Source organism: Limanda limanda, chromosome 13, assembly GCF_963576545.1.
Source record: "Limanda limanda chromosome 13, fLimLim1.1, whole genome shotgun sequence".
Lineage (NCBI taxonomy): Eukaryota > Metazoa > Chordata > Actinopteri > Pleuronectiformes > Pleuronectidae > Limanda > Limanda limanda.
Window position 1 is genome coordinate 2,223,759 of NC_083648.1, and position 14,741 is coordinate 2,238,499.

General features: G+C 42.7%; 1 protein-coding gene across 1 annotated transcript; it reads left to right on the forward strand.

The window, feature by feature from the left end:
- Positions 1–11,296: 11,296 nt before the first annotated feature.
- LOC133018195 (cystatin-B-like) lies at positions 11,297–14,741 on the forward strand. Its single transcript, XM_061084513.1, has 4 exons — positions 11,297–11,365; positions 11,480–11,581; positions 12,026–12,163; positions 14,592–14,741. The coding sequence occupies exons 1-4, from the start codon at positions 11,297–11,299 to the stop codon at positions 14,739–14,741; spliced, it is 459 nt and encodes a 152-aa protein (XP_060940496.1).

Here is a 14,741-nt window from a genome sequence, read left to right on the forward strand (position 1 = left end):
AGAGAACACTTATTGTTATGATTATTATTATTTATTAGTTCACGTAATTAAAGTATTAATTAACAAGTTATGAATGAGATATACTTGGGGTTTATATCTCCAGTTTAGCCTTTATGTTTCACCCTCTCTCTGTTCAATACGATGTTCAGTCTTGCTCGATTTCCAGTCAGCAGAACAGAAGCGTGGGTCTTAGAGCTCTGGGTGTTTTTCAGTATCCACAATAAGTTTTGTATCATCAACCCTTGATGAGTGGTCTGAAATTGGAAGGGTATTTTACCTGTGTGTGTGTGTGTGAGTGAGCGGGAGAGAGAGAGAGAGAGAGAGAGAGAGAGAGAGAGAGAGAGAGAGAGAGAGAGAGAGAGAGAGAGAGAGAGAGAGATTACTGCCCATCACCTAAAGTTCTTTACATTAACTTTTATCAAGTTAAGAGGCAGGCACGTGCACAGATGAACCCCTAGTGGTGCTCAAGCACCAGCCCTTTTGCCCTGGATGAGAAAAGTGCCCTTCTGCTGGAGTCAAATTTTTTCCTCATTCATCAATATTTAAGAATAAAAATTACTCTCTCTGTCATCAATTCCCCCCAAATGTGTTTTGATGTCTGACGGGGCATTTATTTGAGTTCTTGTGAGAATTTCGCCCCGACATGCTCCGCGCGCTCTCCAGCCCCTGCTGGCCCCTCCCTCCCCCTCCTCCTCCTCTTCCTCCTCATGCAGCGCTGAGCGCCAAACGCTGCAGCCACTTCTCCTCTGACCCGCAGCATCAGACAAACAGGTAATGAAGGTGTTTGTGAGATCCCCCGACTTTGTTTGGTGATAAATTAACCACAACATAAGCGCCGCTGAAAACAATACGTCGCAACTGGTTCGACTTTTCCTTAAAAAATAAACTAACAAAAAACTGAAATCCGTGATTTCAAAGCCTTTCCAGCTGTTTACTGACGTTTGTCATGTTTATTGAGGAGAGAGAGGGAGAGAGATACAGGCAGGCAGACAGGTAGGCAGGCAGGCAGACAGACAGACAGGCAGGCAGACAGACAGACAGACAGACAGACAGACAGACAGACAGACAGACAGGCAGGCAGGCAGGCAGGCAGGCAGGCAGGCAGGCAGGCAGGCAGGCAGGCAGGCAGGCAGGCAGGCAGGCAGGCAGGCAGGCAGGCAGACAGACAGACAGACAGACAGACAGACAGACAGACAGACAGACAGACAGACAGACAGACAGACAGACAGACAGACAGACAGACAGACAGACAGACAGACAGACAGACAGACAGGCAGGCAGACAGACAGAGAATTTAAAGGCAGTTTTACTGTTCTACAAATTAGACAAGCTCACTAGTTTTGTTTCATTTAAAATTGTAATTATTTAAATGAAAGGTAGGTCTTAAGTTGAGCTACGTGAGGTATATATTGTGGTATATTATTAGTGTTGTGCTGCTTATACTTCAACTCTGTCAGAAAACAGTAAACAAAAATGTGTTTGTACTGTGTTGTCAGCTTTATAGAGATTATGTAAGTCACTCTTGATTATTATGCACAAAACTTATTTATCTCATTTACAAAATTTGCAGCATAATGTCAAGAAAAGCCAGACTCCAAAAGCAGAAGGACAGGGAACTGCAGCAAGCAGCTCAGGGTAGCAGCTCTCTTTTTTATTGGATCAGGCCATCAACTAGTAAAACAAATGAGGGAGAATCAGTAAGTTTTTATTTATTTATTATTATTATTTTTAATTTCATAAACAATTTTGGCGATGGGTGCCCTTTTTTTTGGTTTGAGCACCTGCCCCCCAAAATGTTTGTGCACGTGCCTGTTAAGAGGGCAGCTTTATCCTGACGGACATGCAGCAAGAGCAGAAGGCAGAGGATCGATCCACTTCTTCTAGAACAGGGGTCACCAACCTTTCTTCATCTCTGAGCAATTTTGAAGAATTTAAAGGGGCCGAGAGATACTTGCATCCCATCGCTTACATTTATTCCCAAAGCACTCACCAGCTGAATTAAGCTACTTTTTTGTGCATGTGTGAAATTGCAATACTGAAAGCATTGCATTTATTGACTAGGGCTACGTTGTAGCACTTGCGGGCCCGAGCACCTGCACGTTGAAGCCTGTTGCGGTCGGGGGAGAGAGCGGTCGATGACCAAGCGCATGTCTCCGCGTTCGATGCGTTTTCCTCTCTGTGCAAGGATAAAAGCTTCACTTCCTGTAGCCACCAGGGGGCGCTGTGATTTAAAGTCATGATTTCTGTGTAGATGTCATCAGGCCGGGACTCTTGTCTTATGTGTCTAGTTTGGACCCGATTGGACCGTGTATGTCCGAAATACAGAACCTCGTGTTTTGATGGCGTTTAATCAAACTTTGACGCCACACCACGGTCACACGGTGTGACGAAAACTTGATTTTTTAAGTCAGTTTTTTTCTCCATCTTGTTGTGATGACACTCATCTGAATTTGAAGTTGATCTGATGAAAGCCCTGGGACAAGTACATTAAAGTAAAAATGGCCAAAATGGCCAAAATGGCCACTAAATCCAAAATGGCGGGCATCCCGTTGCGTTTTTCTAAATGCACTGAGAGACTTTTTTGTGCATCTGGTCATGATACACCACTTCCTTCATTTTCGGTAGGATCGGTGAAAGCCAACTGAGGGGGCTTTCCGTAGGTGGCGCTGTTGAGCCATTTTGCCACGCCCATTTCAAATTACTCCAGAATACAATTACTTTTTTGGACTTCGTACTTCCTGCAAACTTTGGTCGGAATTTGAGCATGTCTAGGCCCTTAAAAAGATCAAAAAGGGAAATAATAATAACTAGGGCTACGTTGTAGCACTAACGGGCCCGAGCACACGCGCGTTCCAAGTCTGTTGCGGTCGGGGAAGAGAGAACGTTGGATGAGCAAGCGCTCGTCTCCGCGTTGCATGCGTTCGGCACTGCGGCAAGGATAAACGCTTCACTTCCTGTAGCCACCAGGGGGCGCTGTGATTTTAAGTCACGATTTCTGTGTAGATGTCTTCAGGTCGGGAATCTTGTCTTATGTGTCTAGTTTGGATTTGATCAGACCAAATATGTCTGAGATACAGAAACTCGTGTGTTGATGGCGTTTCATCAAACTTTGACGCCACGCCATGGTCAGAGGCTCTGATGAAAAAATACAATTTTGATAACTTTGAATCTCCATCTTGTTGTGATTAGACTCATATAAATTTTAAGTTGATCTGAGGAAAGCTCTACGACAAGTATATCAAAGTAAATATGCAGAATATGGCCAAAATGGCCACCAAATCCAAAATGGCCGGCTTCCTGTTTACTCTAGCATATCTATCCAAGAGACTTATTTCTTTGTCATGAAAAGACACATGTCCCCATCGAATTTCGTAGCTGTAGGCCAATCGTAGTGCCGGGGCTACCCTTTAGGGGGCGCTAGTCAGTTATATTGCCACGCCCATTCCTTAAACCCGTCTGACAGCTTTCAGGGGGGGGCTGTTGACACACACATGTAGTTTGAGGGAGATTGAACCTTGAACACCGAAGTTATAGCAATTTCGTGTGTCATGGCGAGTTGGTGAACTTTGATGCCACGCCATTAATATGGCGTTTGACAAAAAGTCACAGTAATCTAATATCTTAATTATCAATGTCTTGAGACCCATTCGCCACAGTTTGACATGGTTGCGCAAAGTGGATGAGGAGAAATACTTCCAAGTGTAAGACATACAAAAAACAAGACATTTGCTGTTGCCACCAGGGGGCGCTGTGATTTTTAGTCACGATTTCTGTGTTGGTGTCTTTGGGTCGCGACTCTTGTCTTATGTGTCTAGTTTGGACTTGATTGGACCAAATATGTCTGAGATACAGACGCCCGTGTTTTGATGGCGTTTAATCAATTTTTGACGCCACGCCACGGTCACAGGCTCTGACGAAAAGTTGATTTTTTTGATAACTTTAGTAGTCCATATTGTTTTGATGAGACTCGTCTAAATTTTAAGTTGATCCGATGAAAGCTCTACGACAAGTACATCAAAGTAAAAACGTGGAATATCGCCAAAATGGCCACTAAATCCAAAATGGCGGACTTCCTGTTGCTTTTTTCATAACGCACTGAGAGTCTTTTTTGTGCGTCTGGTCACGATACACAACTGGGTATTTTTTTTGTGAGGATCGGTAAATGCTAAATGAGGGGCTTATCCGTAGGTGGCGCTATTGAGCTATTTTGCCACGCCTATTTCCAAATCCTACAGAATATGACCATTTTCACACATTTCTAACTTACTGCAAAGTTTAGAAACTTTTTGAGCATGGGAAAGCCCTCAAAAAGCCAATTTAACTTGGGGAAGAAAAAAAATAATAACTAGGGCTACGTTGTAGCACTTGCGGGCCCGAGCACCTGCACGTTGAAGCCTGTTGCGGTCGGGGGAGAGAGCGGTCGATGACCAAGCGCACGTCTCCGCGTTGGATGCGTTTTCCTCTCTGTGGCAAGGATAAAAGCTTCACTTCCTGTAGCCACCAGGGGGCGCTGTGATTTAAAGTCATGATTTCTGTGTAGATGTCATCAGGCTGGGACTCTAGTCTTACATGTCTAGTTTGGACTCAATTGGACAATATATGTCAGAGATACAGAACCTCGTGTTTTGATGGCGTTTAATCAAACTTCGACGCCACGGTCACACGGCCTTAAAACCATATGAAGATCTTCAGGGGGGGGGGGCTGTTGATACACACATGTAGTTTGAGTGAGATAGAACCATGAACACTGAAGTTACAGCATTTCGTGTTTCACGGCGAGTTGATGAACTTTGACGCAACGCCACGGTCACACGGTGTGACAAAAAAACAATCCCTAAATCATTTTTTATCTCCATCTTGTTGTGATGACACTCATCTGAATTTAAAGATGAACTGATTAAAGCCCTGGGACAAGTATGTCAAAGTAAAAATGTGGAATATGGTCAAAATGGCCACTAAATCCAAAATGGCGGGCTTCCTGTTTGGTCTAACATATCGATCCAAGAGACTTATTTGTTTGTTATGAAAAGACACATGCCATATTCAATTTTTGTACATGTCAACCAATCGTAGTGCCGGGGCTGCCCTTTAGGGGGCGCTAGTCAGTTTTTTTGCCACGCTCATTTCTTAAAACCATATGAATATCTTAAGGGGGGGGATGTTAACACACACGTGTAGTTTGAGTGAGATGGAACCATGAACACGGAAGTTACAGCAATTTCGTGTGTCATGGCGAGTTGATGAACTTTGATGCCACGCCATTAATACTGTGTTTGACGAAAAGTCACAGTAATCTTATATCTTCATTATCAATGTCTTGAGACCCATTTGATACAGTTTGACATGGTTGAGGTCAGTGGATGAGGAGAAATACATCCAAGTGTAAGACATGCAAAAAAACATACATTTCCTGATGCCACCAGGGGGCGCTGTGATATTAAGTCATGATTTCAGTGCAGATGTCATCAGGCCGGGTCTCTTGTCTTATGTGTATAGTTTGGACTCGATTGGATCGTGTTTGTCCGAGATACAGAACCTCGTGTTTTTATGGCGTTTAATCAAACTTTGATGCCACGCCAAGGTCACACGGTGAGACGAAAAGTTGATTTTTTAAGTCAACTTTTTTCTCCATCTTGTTGTGATGACACTCATCTGAATTTGAAGTTGATCTGATGAAAGCCCTGGGACAAGTACATTAAAGTAAAAATCGCCAAAATGGCCAAAATGGCCACTAAATCCAAAATGGCGGGCTTCCTGTTGCGTTTTTCATAATACCCTTTGTGACTTTTTTTCATGATTAGTCACGATACACCTCTTGCCCGATTTTGGTGAAAATCGGTTATGTGGAAACCTAGGGGCTGGGTTCCAGGGGGCGCTGTTGAGCCATTTTGCCACGCCCATTTCCAAATACTCCAGAATACGTAAATTTTCACCACTTACTAATTTACTGCAAAGTTTGGTAAGAAGTTCAGCATGTTAAAGCTCTCAAAAAGCCAATTCACTTTAGTCACAATAATAATAATAATAATAAGAATAATCCTTACAATTTCAATAGGGCCTCTCACCATTCGGTGCTCGGGCCCTAACTAGGGCTACGTTGTAGCACTTGCGGGCCCGAGCACCTGCACGTTGAAGCCTGTTGCAGTCGGGGGAGAGAGCGGTCGATGACCAAGTGCATGTCTCTGCGTTGGATGCGTTTTCCTCTCTGTGGCAAGGATAAAAGCTTCACTTCCTGTAGCCACCAGGGGGCGCTGTGATTTAAAGTCATGATTTCTGTGTAGATGTCATCAGGCTGGGACTCTAGTCTTACATGGCTAGTTTGGACTCAATTGGACAATAAACGCTTCACTTCCTGTAGCCACCAGGGGGCGCTGTGATTTAAAGTCATGATTTCTGTGTAGATGTCATCAGGCTGGGACTCTTGTCTTACATGTCTAGTTTGGACTTAATTGGACAATATATGTCCGAGATACAGAACCTCGTGTTTTGATGGCGTTTAATCAAACTTCGACGCCACGGTCACACGGCCTTAAAACCATATGAATATCTTCAGGGGGGGGGGCTGTTGATACACACATGTAGTTTGAGTGAGATAGAACCATGAACACTGAAGTTACAGCATTTCGTGTTTCACGGCGAGTTGATGAACTTTGACGCAACGCCACGGTCACACAGTGTGACGAAAAAACAATCCCTAAATCAATTTTTATCTCCATCTTGTTGTGATGACACTCATCTGAATTTAAAGTTGAACTGATGAAAGCCCTGGGACAAGTATGTCAAAGTAAAAATGGTGAATATGGTCAAAATGGCCACTTAATTCAAAATGGCGGGCTTCCTGTTTGGTCTAACATATTGATCCAAGAGACTTATTTGTTTGTAATGAAAAGACACATGCCCTAATCATTTTTTGTACAAGTCGGCCAATCGTAGCGCCGGGGCTTCCCTTTAGGGGGCGCTAGTCAGTTTTTTTGCCACGCCCGTTGCCTAAAACCATATGAATATCTTCAGGGGGGGGCTGTTGATACACACATGTAGTTTGAGTGAGATGGAACCATGAACATGGAAGTTACAGCAATTTCGTGTGTCACGGCGAGCTGATGAACTTTGATGTCACGCCATTAATACTGTGTTTGACGAAAAGTCACAGTAATCTTATATCTTCATTATCAATGTCTTGAGACCCATTTGATAGAGTTTGACATGGTTGAGGTCAGTGGATGACGAGAAATACATCCAAGTGTAAGACATGCAAAAAAAAAGACATTTCCTGTTGCCACCAGGGGGCGCTGTGATATTAAGTCATGATTTCAGTGCAGATATCATCAGTCCGGGACTCTTGTCTTATTAGTGTAGTTTGGAATCGATTGGTCCAAATATGTCTGAGATACAGAACCTCGTGTGTTGATGGCGTTTCATCAAACTTTGACGCCACGCCATGGTCAGAGGCTCTGACGAAAAAATAAAATTTTGATAACTTTGAATCTCCATCTTGTTGTGATTAGACTCATATAAATTTTAAGTTGATCTGAGGAAAGCTCTACGACAAGTATATCAAAGTAAATATGCAGAATATGGCCAAAATGGCCACCAAATCCAAAATGGCCGGCTTCCTGTTTACTCTAGCATATCTATCCAAGAGACTTATTTCTTTGTCATGAAAAGACACATGTCCCCGTCGATTTTCGTAGCTGTAGGCCAATCGTAGTGCCGGGGCTACCCTTTAGGGGGCGCTAGTCAGTTTTATTGCCACGCCCATTCCTTAAACCTGTCTGACAGCTTTCAGGGGGGGGCTGTTGACACACACATGTAGTTTGAGGGAGATTGAACCTTGAACACCGAAGTTATAGCAATTTCGTGTGTCATGGCGAATTGATGAACTTTGATGCCACGCCATTAATATGGCGTTTGACGAAAAGTCACAGAAATCTTATATCTTCATTATCAATGTCTTGAGACCCATTTGCCACAGTTTGACATGGTTGCGCAAAGTGGATGAGGAGAAATACTTCCAAGTGTATGACGTACAAAAAACAAGACATTTCCTGCTGCCACCAGGGGGCGCTGTGATTTTAAGTCACGATTTCTGTGTTGGTGTCTTTGGGTCGCGACTCTTGTCTTATGTGTCTAGTTTGGACTTGATTGGACCAAATATGTCCGAGATACAGACGCCCGTGTTTTGATGGCGTTTAATCAATTTTTGACGCCACGCCACGGTCACAGACTCTGACGAAAAGTTGATCTTTTGATAACTTTAGTACTCCATCTTGTTGTGATGACACTCGTCCAAATTGTATGTTGATCAGATGAAAGCCCTACGACAAGTACATCAAAGTAAAAACGTGGAATATGGGCAAAATGGCGACTAAATCCAAAATGGCGGACTTCCTGTTGCTTTTTTCAAAATGCACTGAGAGGCTTTTTTGTGCGTCTGGTCATGATACACAACCATCTTTTTTTTCGTGAGAATCGGTGAAAGCTAACTGAGGGGGCTTTCCGTAGGTGGCGCTGTTGAGCCATTTTGACACGCCTATTTCACATTACTCCAGAATTCAATTACTTTTTTGGGCTTTTTGAGCCTTTTTATATTCTGTAACACTACTCTTCCAGTCTAGGAGATTTTCAACACTGTTGCTGGAGCGCCACTTCCTTTCTAATTTTCTTGATATTTGTTTCAACTCATGTGTCTTGGAATTATACCACGGAGCTAATTTACTATGTTTTACACATTTCTTTTTTAGAGGCGCTATTGAGTCTAATGTTAATCGTAATGAGTCTGCAGAGCTTTCTACGAGGTGGTCAATCTCAATAGAGCTCGGGTTTTTAAAGAATTTGTTGTTTATGTCGACGGATAATACGGGTTTAAATGTAATCGGAATTATTTCCTTAAATTTAGCTACAGCACTATCAGGTAGACAACTAGAAAATGAGTTTTTTATTAGTGGCATATATTCAGATAGTGAAAAATCGAAGGTTATTAAATTATGGTCTGATAGTACTGGATTGCGCGAAAGTACTGTTAAATGTTCAATTTTGACACCGTATGATAACACAAGGTCAAGTGTGTGGTTACAACAATGAGTAGGTTGATGCACACACTGACTAAAACCAATTGAGTCTAGTATTGAAATAAATGCTACGCTCAGGCTATCTTTATTATTGTCAACATGAATATTAAAGTCACCAACAATAATAATTTTATCTGTCTTTAGGACTAGGTTTGATAAAAACTCAGGGAATTCTGTTAGAAATTCAGTATAAGCCCCAGGAGCACGATAAACTACAGCAAATATGATTGGCTGTTGGTGTTTCCTGGATTGACGTGGAAGATTAAGAACAAGACATTCAAATGAGTTGTAGCTAAATTTAGGTTTAGGATTAATTGATAGACTGGAGTTAAAAATAGCAGCAACTCCACCTCCTCGCCCGAGTTCCCTGGGAACGTGTGAATTTATATGACTGGGGGGAGTAGATTCATTTAAACTGACATATTCATCAGGATGCAGCCACGTCTCAGTGAGGGACAATAAATCTATATTGTAGTCTGAGACTAGTTCATTAACTAAAATAGCCTTTGAGGACAGTGATCTAATGTTTAAAAGACCACATTTGAAAGTCTTAGTTTCCTGTGTTGTTCCAGAGGTTGTGTTAATTTGAATAAGATTATTGTGAGTTCTCGCTCTGTTATTGTTTAATTTAAATAATTGAATCGGACGGTAGACAGAGACAGTCTCTATGCGGTTGGGTGACTGATCCAGAGGGAGCGCAGAGAAGTGTTTAGCACTGCAGCTCTGCTTCCTGGTCCCAACTCTGGGTTGTCATGTGATAGACTTAGTAATATTCTTAGATAAGAGAGCTGCTCCATCCCAAGTGGGATGAACGCCGTCTCTCCTAACAAGACCAGGTTTACTCCAAAAAGTTTGCCAATTATCTATAAAGCCCACACCGTTTACAGGACACCACCTCGACAGCCAGCGGTTAAAAGACAACATGCGACTAAACATGTCATCACCTGTAGTGTTAGGGAGAGGGCCAGAGAAAACTACTGTGTCCGACATCGTTTTAGCAAAAGCACACACAGACTCAACATTAACTTTAGTGACCTCCGACATACGAAGCCGGGAGTCGTTGCTGCCGACGTGAATTACGATTTTACTGTATTTACGTTTAGTTTTAGCCAGCAGCTTCAATTTGGATTGGATGTCGCCGGCTCTGGCCCCCGGGATACAATTGACTATGGCCGCTGGTGTCGCTAATCTCACGTTTCTGAGAACCGAGTCGCCAATAACCAGAGTTTGATTCTCAGCGGGTGCGTCGCTGAGTGGAGAAAATCTATTTGAGACGTGAGCTGGTGGGTCTTTAATCGTGGGCTTTCTATGGGTGGTACTATGCCCCCTCCGGACCGTCACCCAGCCACCCTGGGCTCCCGGCTGCCCGGGGCAAGTCGAGGGACTGCTAGCTGAAGCTAAGCTAGGTGGCTTCGCTGCGGCTAGCACGGGCCGGCTAACTATAGCTAACGGGGGTTCTAAGCTGAGGAGCCGAGCTTCTAAGTTGCTAAGCCTCGCCTCCATGTCTACCAACATACTACATTTATTACATTTACCACTACTGTTAATGGAGGCGGAGGAGTAAGTAAACATGAGACACTCGGAGCAGGAGAGAGCGGTGGAGCGAGAGGGAGAGAGAGAACACATCGCTGCTAAAACTATGAGTGTGAGATTTAAACAGAACACAGAATCACAAAGCACCAGAGAGGAGGGGCTGGTATGTGAGGGTCCTTAACTATATACCGGTGATTTTAGCCGTAGTAGAACAGAAAGACAGTTGTGTTTAGCGGAGGAGCTAATTCAGATAGCGACTACACCACCCGTGTCCCGTGGCAATAACAGGAAGTGACGAAATGACGCAGCACGCTTACCGTAAACACTGGACTCTTTTGATAACTTTACATCTCCATATTGTTGTGATGACACTCATCTAAATTGTAAGTTGATCCGATGAAAGCTCTACGACAAGTACATCAAAGTAAAAATGTTGAATATGGCAAAAATGGCCACTAAATCCAAAATAGCGGACTTCCTGTTGCGTTTTTCATAATGCTCCAAGAGGCTTTCTTGTGCGTCACGTCATGATACACAATTGTCTCTATTTTCGTGAGGATCGGTTAAAGCTAACTGAGGGGGCTTTCCGTAGGTGGCGCTGTTGAGCTATTTTGCCACGCCCATTTCAAATTACTCCAGAATACGTCAATTTCGTGTGTTTATTGTTATTTTAGCTGCGATCAAGAGACGTGAAGATGTCTCGTCCAGGTGGACTCTCTGAGGTTTTCGAAGCAGATGGAAAGGTCGAGTTTATCTGTGACTTGGTGAGTAGAGAAACTATTGTTCCTCTCTCTTCTCTGTGATATATTCACACATGGACAGGGTTTCTGTTTTAATGTGTTGTTCTTGTCGTTGTTGTGTCACTTATTGGTGTGTAGATGAGGACCGAGGTTGAAGCAAGGACAGGGAAGAAGTACGACATGTTCAAAGCCGAGATGTACAAGACGCATGTTGTGGTCGGGACCAACTACTTCATTAAGGTAGAAGAAGAAGAACAAGTCCTGGAGGATGAGACACACAAATCATAGAAAATATCATCTTTAAAGGGGAAGTTCACCCAAAAACATTCCCTGTTAACACACTCACCACTATGACGATCCAATACAATTGAAGTAATTGGTGACTACTTCTTCAACCGTTAAAAAAAACATAAAAGAGAGCTTGAATGTCTGTAAGCCCAGACATTCAAGTTCGGTAGCGGAATTGGATTTGGCTGCAACACTGTTTACTTACTGATACTTACTGATATCCACTGAGGTGCCAGTGTTATAGAAGAAGATGACACAATGCTGCTGTTTACAGGGAGACATTCAACGACTAGATATTGCACCTAGTGGAACCAGATGTTTTTCTCAGAGGAGCAACACGAATATGAACTCACATTCATCGGGTCAACACAAAATCTAACTCTTGTATCCTTGCAGGTCTATGTGGGAGGAGATGATCATGTTCATCTCAGCGTCTACCAAAAACTGCCATGTAATGGAGGAACCCTTGAGCTGACTGAGATTCAGCAAGGCAAAAGCCACCACGACCCCATTGAGATGAAAATGAAAAGGGAGGTAAGTCAACATGTATATGTATTACACTACATTAATTGAGCTGTATCTAGGTGTATATTAATGTTGTGCAATAATGGTTAGGAGTGATACCATAAGCTAGTGTGCCTTTAGGCGTTCAATAAATTTGGTTATCAAAAATAGAAAATAAAACATTAATATTTAACATATTAATATTAAATCATAACTTTAGTTTGACTAAGTTCTCGCGGGGCACCACCCTTCATAGAAGGGAAACGATAGCCAATTTATTGATTAAGATCAGTCTCATTTAGATCTAGTTCACTTAGAAATCTCAATATTTACTATTAAAGATTATATAGTGAACAATTAAGGTTTATAGAGTTCTTGACAGTGTAGAGGTTGGCAAACTTCACTCATGCAACATTAATGAAAGGACAAGGTTAAAAGAAAAACATTTATTATGAAAATAATAAAGTATCGAAACACAAGTTACTAACAATATGTGCTAACTAACAAAGATGTGTGTGTGTGAGGGTCTCTCTGGTGGCTAACAAAGAGAGTCACACCTTCCTGTGATCTTTTAAGATCTCTAAGCTAGCAGGCCCCCCCCCCTTCCTTCTGGTCGGGGGACGTAGCTAAGTAGGTGAAGAGATATGCGGGGTCTGTGAGAATGCTAATCAGAAAATGGCAGGGTCTTTGTCGAGCCCAACTCACATTAACCTTGATTTAACTTGTAACACAATATCACCACATATATCAAACTTAAGACACCACACAGAATCAAATAAACAGTCTTGCTTAGCCTAGTAAAATTATTAAGCCCAGATGATGTTACCAGTCCAAGGGAAAGGGGAAAAGAAGTTGCAGTTCAGTTCTCAGTTCTGTGAAGTCTTCTGGTTCGTGTGGTCTCTGCTTCAGCGGTTCTGTTGAGCTGTGCAGTTCAGTTGCTTATTGAATCTGTAGTTCTTACCTGCAGGACACCGAGTCGCTGCAAGGAGTTTAGAAGAAGCTTGGGATGCGTGGAGGTTTTCTCGAGAAGATGAGCTGGAAGCTCGACCTTTGACCTCCAGTTGTTGGAAAGAGAAGATTTGAGCTGGAGAAATCAGGTTTCTCCACTCGCCGATGCAGGAGGAAAGGCCAGCAGCTTCCCCCTTGGAAGAGTTGTGGAAGAGAGTGGACCCCCCTCCCTCAGAGTTGCAGGAGAGACGGCTGGCTGCCTGTTGTCCTCAGTGGGGTTCGATGGAAAGAGAGGAGCAGCCCTCCGCCCTCGGAGGGATTGGAGAAAGAGGAAGACTCTGGAGGAGGCCTGTTCTTAAATAGGCCCAGTGGCCTCCAGGTCATGTGGCCAGATTTGACCAATTGGCAGCTGATCCTGGTAGAAATTCGCACCTATGTGCGAAGATGCTGAAACAAAGGGGACATGTTGCCTCCTGGGAGACGGAGTTATTTTACCTTCTCAGGACAAAGAGAACACGTTGCACACGTTGAACATGCGGCTTGTGGCTTTTTCAAGACAAAGAACATGTGCTTTCAGGTTTTTGACTTCCAATACAGGCCTGCTTTTTGCATAAAAACCATGTCCCAACATTAATAATAATAATGTGCCAGGTACAGGGGAGGTTTGGTACATTTAACAGTATACTAAAACTACTACTACTAGTTCTACTTCTACTACAACTACTATTACTACTTCTACTTATTATAATAATAACAATAATACTAACATGGATAACCTTTTAAGAACATGTTTAAATGAACTTTTTGTCTGAGATGAACATTCCTCATTTGTCACTTTTCGACAAATTTGTTGATGTAAAATTCACTTTTGTGTTTAAAATTGTTTTAATATATATTGTCCAGCTCTATTCCACAACAAAGTCCGTAAGTAACTTTGAGGACTTATCGAGTGCTTATGTCATTTTTTTTCTTGAATTATCTCTATTATTAAACTACGGATGATCAAATGGGTTTTCCCGGCAGTTTGGTGGTTTAGGTTTTTTTCCGTGGGGGGTGATAGGGTGGTGCCAGCATTATCTTTTTTCTTAGGACCAAAAATGTCTAGCTTCACCCCTGAACACAAATCCATGCATTTGTGAAGCGCTTTGAATCATCTTTTGTCTGTAAACTTGCAATACCTGTTTCGGTCTTGGTTGAACACCTGTTTTCCAATGAACTCGTGGGTGTATCAGAGGTGTTGCTTTATCTTGATTTCCATGGAAATGATAAGCAATGATTTACTAATCAAATATAATGATGTAGTATCTCCAAATAATGACCTGTTACAAACCAAATTTTAGATGCCAGGTGGATATACTGAAGCTCGCAAAGCAGATGGAGAAATCCAGAAGATCAGTGACGCTGTGAGTATAGAAACCATTGTTCCTCTCTGTTCTCTACGATCTATTCACATATGGAAAGGGTTTGTTTCATTGTGTTTTTGTTGTTGTTGTCACTTCTTGGTGTGTAGATGAAGCACGAGGTTGAAGCAAGGACAGGGAAGATCTACCCCATCTTCAAAGCCAAGTTGTACAGGACGCAGGTTGTGGCCGGGATCAACTACTTGATTAAGGTAGAAGAAGAAGAACAAGTCCGAGACGATGAGATAGACACACCATAG

Bases quoted from the DNA above. Each gene is read 5' to 3' on its own strand.
- LOC133018195 (XM_061084513.1), top strand. From the start codon at position 11,297: ATGTCTCGTCCAGGTGGACTCTCTGAGGTTTTCGAAGCAGATGGAAAG. The intron at 11,582-12,025 runs GTAGAAGAAGAA...GTATCCTTGCAG, and splicing joins GGACCAACTACTTCATTAAG to GTCTATGTGGGAGGAGATGA. The intron at 12,164-14,591 runs GTAAGTCAACAT...CTTGGTGTGTAG, and splicing joins AGATGAAAATGAAAAGGGAG to ATGAAGCACGAGGTTGAAGC.